The 2,187-nt window shown below is 41.5% G+C and overlaps 1 protein-coding gene across 1 annotated transcript in view; it reads left to right on the forward strand.

The window, feature by feature from the left end:
* The window catches only part of FLT3 (fms related receptor tyrosine kinase 3), a gene marked incomplete at its 5' end in the record, with an annotated part of 119,415 nt that overhangs the window by 91,915 nt on the left and 25,313 nt on the right, over nucleotides 1–2,187 (forward strand). Inside the window, 1 exon segment of the mRNA XM_042783406.1 lies at nucleotides 1,556–1,638. Coding sequence (XP_042639340.1) covers nucleotides 1,556–1,638 — 83 coding nt within the window.

Here is a 2,187-nt window from a genome sequence, read left to right on the forward strand (position 1 = left end):
TACACCATGGTAATTTCTATCACTTCATATGCATGTGAAAGCTGGACAATGAATCAGGAAGACCGAGGAAGAATTGATGTCTTTAATTATGGCGTTGGCTAAGGCTGTTGAATTTCCAGGTCTACCAGAAGAACATCTGTCTTGGAAGAAGTAGAGCTGGGGTTCTCCTCTGAACTGAGAATGGTGAGACTTCATCTCTCGTACTTTGGACATGCTATCAGGAGGGACCAGTCCCTGGAGAAGAACTTGCTTGGGGAAGTAGAGGGTCAGCGAAAAAAGGGAAGACCCTCAATGAGACGGGTGGACATAGTGGCTGCCACACTGGGCTCCGACATGGCACGTATTTTGAGGCCGGCGCAGGACATGAAGTGTTTCATTCTGTTGCACACGGGGTCGCTGTGAGTTGGAACAGCAACAACACTGATGAATTTCACAGGAAAAGGAAATGAGTTTTATAAAAGCAAACTTGAGAAGAGAAGGATGGTGAAACACTAGTAGGTTTCTCTGGAAGATTTGAGCTCCATAAACTTTTATAGGAAAGTGTGCAGCGTGTAGGCACAGGTGAGGTCTGAGTTCTAGTTCCACTGTGTACCAGCCTTGTGACACCTGCAAATTCTACCTCTCTCACCATTGCTCTTGTATAAAACGTGACTTCCACACCCCGCTCACAGGTCAGGATTAAGTGAGATTCTTTTTTAACTCTAAAATGCAATGCAGACGATAGTGATTATGCTTATCCTAGTTCAGTTACAAAGATGTTTTTTAAAACGGACAGTCTGATGGTATGCTTGTCATTTAAGACCCGATTTAGAATTTGAATTCATTTCTATGATGAATTACAGTCAAACCTGTGACAGCCGGAACACACCAGGCCTGTCTTGTTTTTCTGAATCTCACAAGTTTTCTGCTTTACACAAGATACAGTCTTTCCACTTTTCTATCACTCTTTTATTTTTTTTTTTTTTAAATATTTATTTATTAACTTTTTATTGTGATTTGGGTGGAATTTTACAGAGCAGATTGATTTTCCGTTCAACAGTTCATACACATTTTGTTGCGCGACAGTGATTACAATCTCCGCCATGTAACAGTTCTCCTCCCACCTCCTCCCTGAAATCAACCTGTGTCCTCATTACCTGTGCCTTCCTGACTCTCTGCCTCTCCCCCTACACACACGCTGCCCTTCTGATCTCCACGGTTGACTGGTCTAAGGAGTGCATCTCCCTGATGTAGGTGTTCAGCTCTTAGGCCCGTTTGTTGTTTGGCTGAGGGTTAAACCACGGGAGTGACTTCAATTCCAGGCCCAAAGGATAACTAGAGGCCATGGTCTTGGGGGTTTCACCGGTGTCTATCTCATTGGTAATCCCGGTCCTTTTTGTTTTAGAATTTTCTTCCACAACTATCACTCATTTTAGAAAATATTTGAGTTTGCCTTCTCTGACAAGTTTCTGTCTTCCATGGATTCCATCTTTACAGGTTTTACTATATTATTTTTAATTAAATTTCAGAAGGAGAATATAAATAATGAAAACCCTTTTTTTTTTTTTTTTAATAGTATGCCTGATTCGAGAGACGTGCACATACAACAGGATTTGGATCAGATCTCAGGGTTCAATGGGAATTCGTTTCATTCTGAAGGTAGCATTTTACTCTAATTCCTTGAGCTTCAAAATAGAAACAGATACAGTTGTAATGCTAGCAATTTTTTTTTTTTTTTAATGGGTAAATACAGGAGCAGTTTTTTCTTTGCTAATGTCATTTATGGGAGCTCTGGTGGCATAGTGCCTAAGACACTTAACTGCTAACCAGACGGCTGGCGGTTCAAACCCACCAGCCACTCCTCGGAAGGAAGGTTGGGCAATCTACTTCCGTAGTGATACCGCCTCGGAAACCCAAGGAGCGCTCGCTATGAGTCTAATTGACTTGAGGGCAGTGAGGTTGGTTTGGTTAGATTAATGTCATTTATAAACCAAAACCAAACACACTGCTGTCGAGTCGGGCCCGACTCATAGCACCCCACCTTGGGTTTCCGAGGCAGTATCTCTATGGAAGCAAATTGCCCAAACTTCCTTCTGAGGAGTGGCTGGTGAGTTTATAGAGTTCATTAAAATATATTCATTTTAAACATTGATAAAGCCAACAGTCTATAGATTGTGAGGTGGTTTTTTTTTTTTTTTTTTTTTTTTT

Source organism: Orycteropus afer, unplaced genomic scaffold (genome assembly GCF_000298275.1).
Source record: "Orycteropus afer afer isolate SDZICR_OR568_19922 unplaced genomic scaffold, OryAfe1.0 scaffold01057, whole genome shotgun sequence".
Taxonomy (NCBI): Eukaryota; Metazoa; Chordata; class Mammalia; order Tubulidentata; family Orycteropodidae; genus Orycteropus; species Orycteropus afer.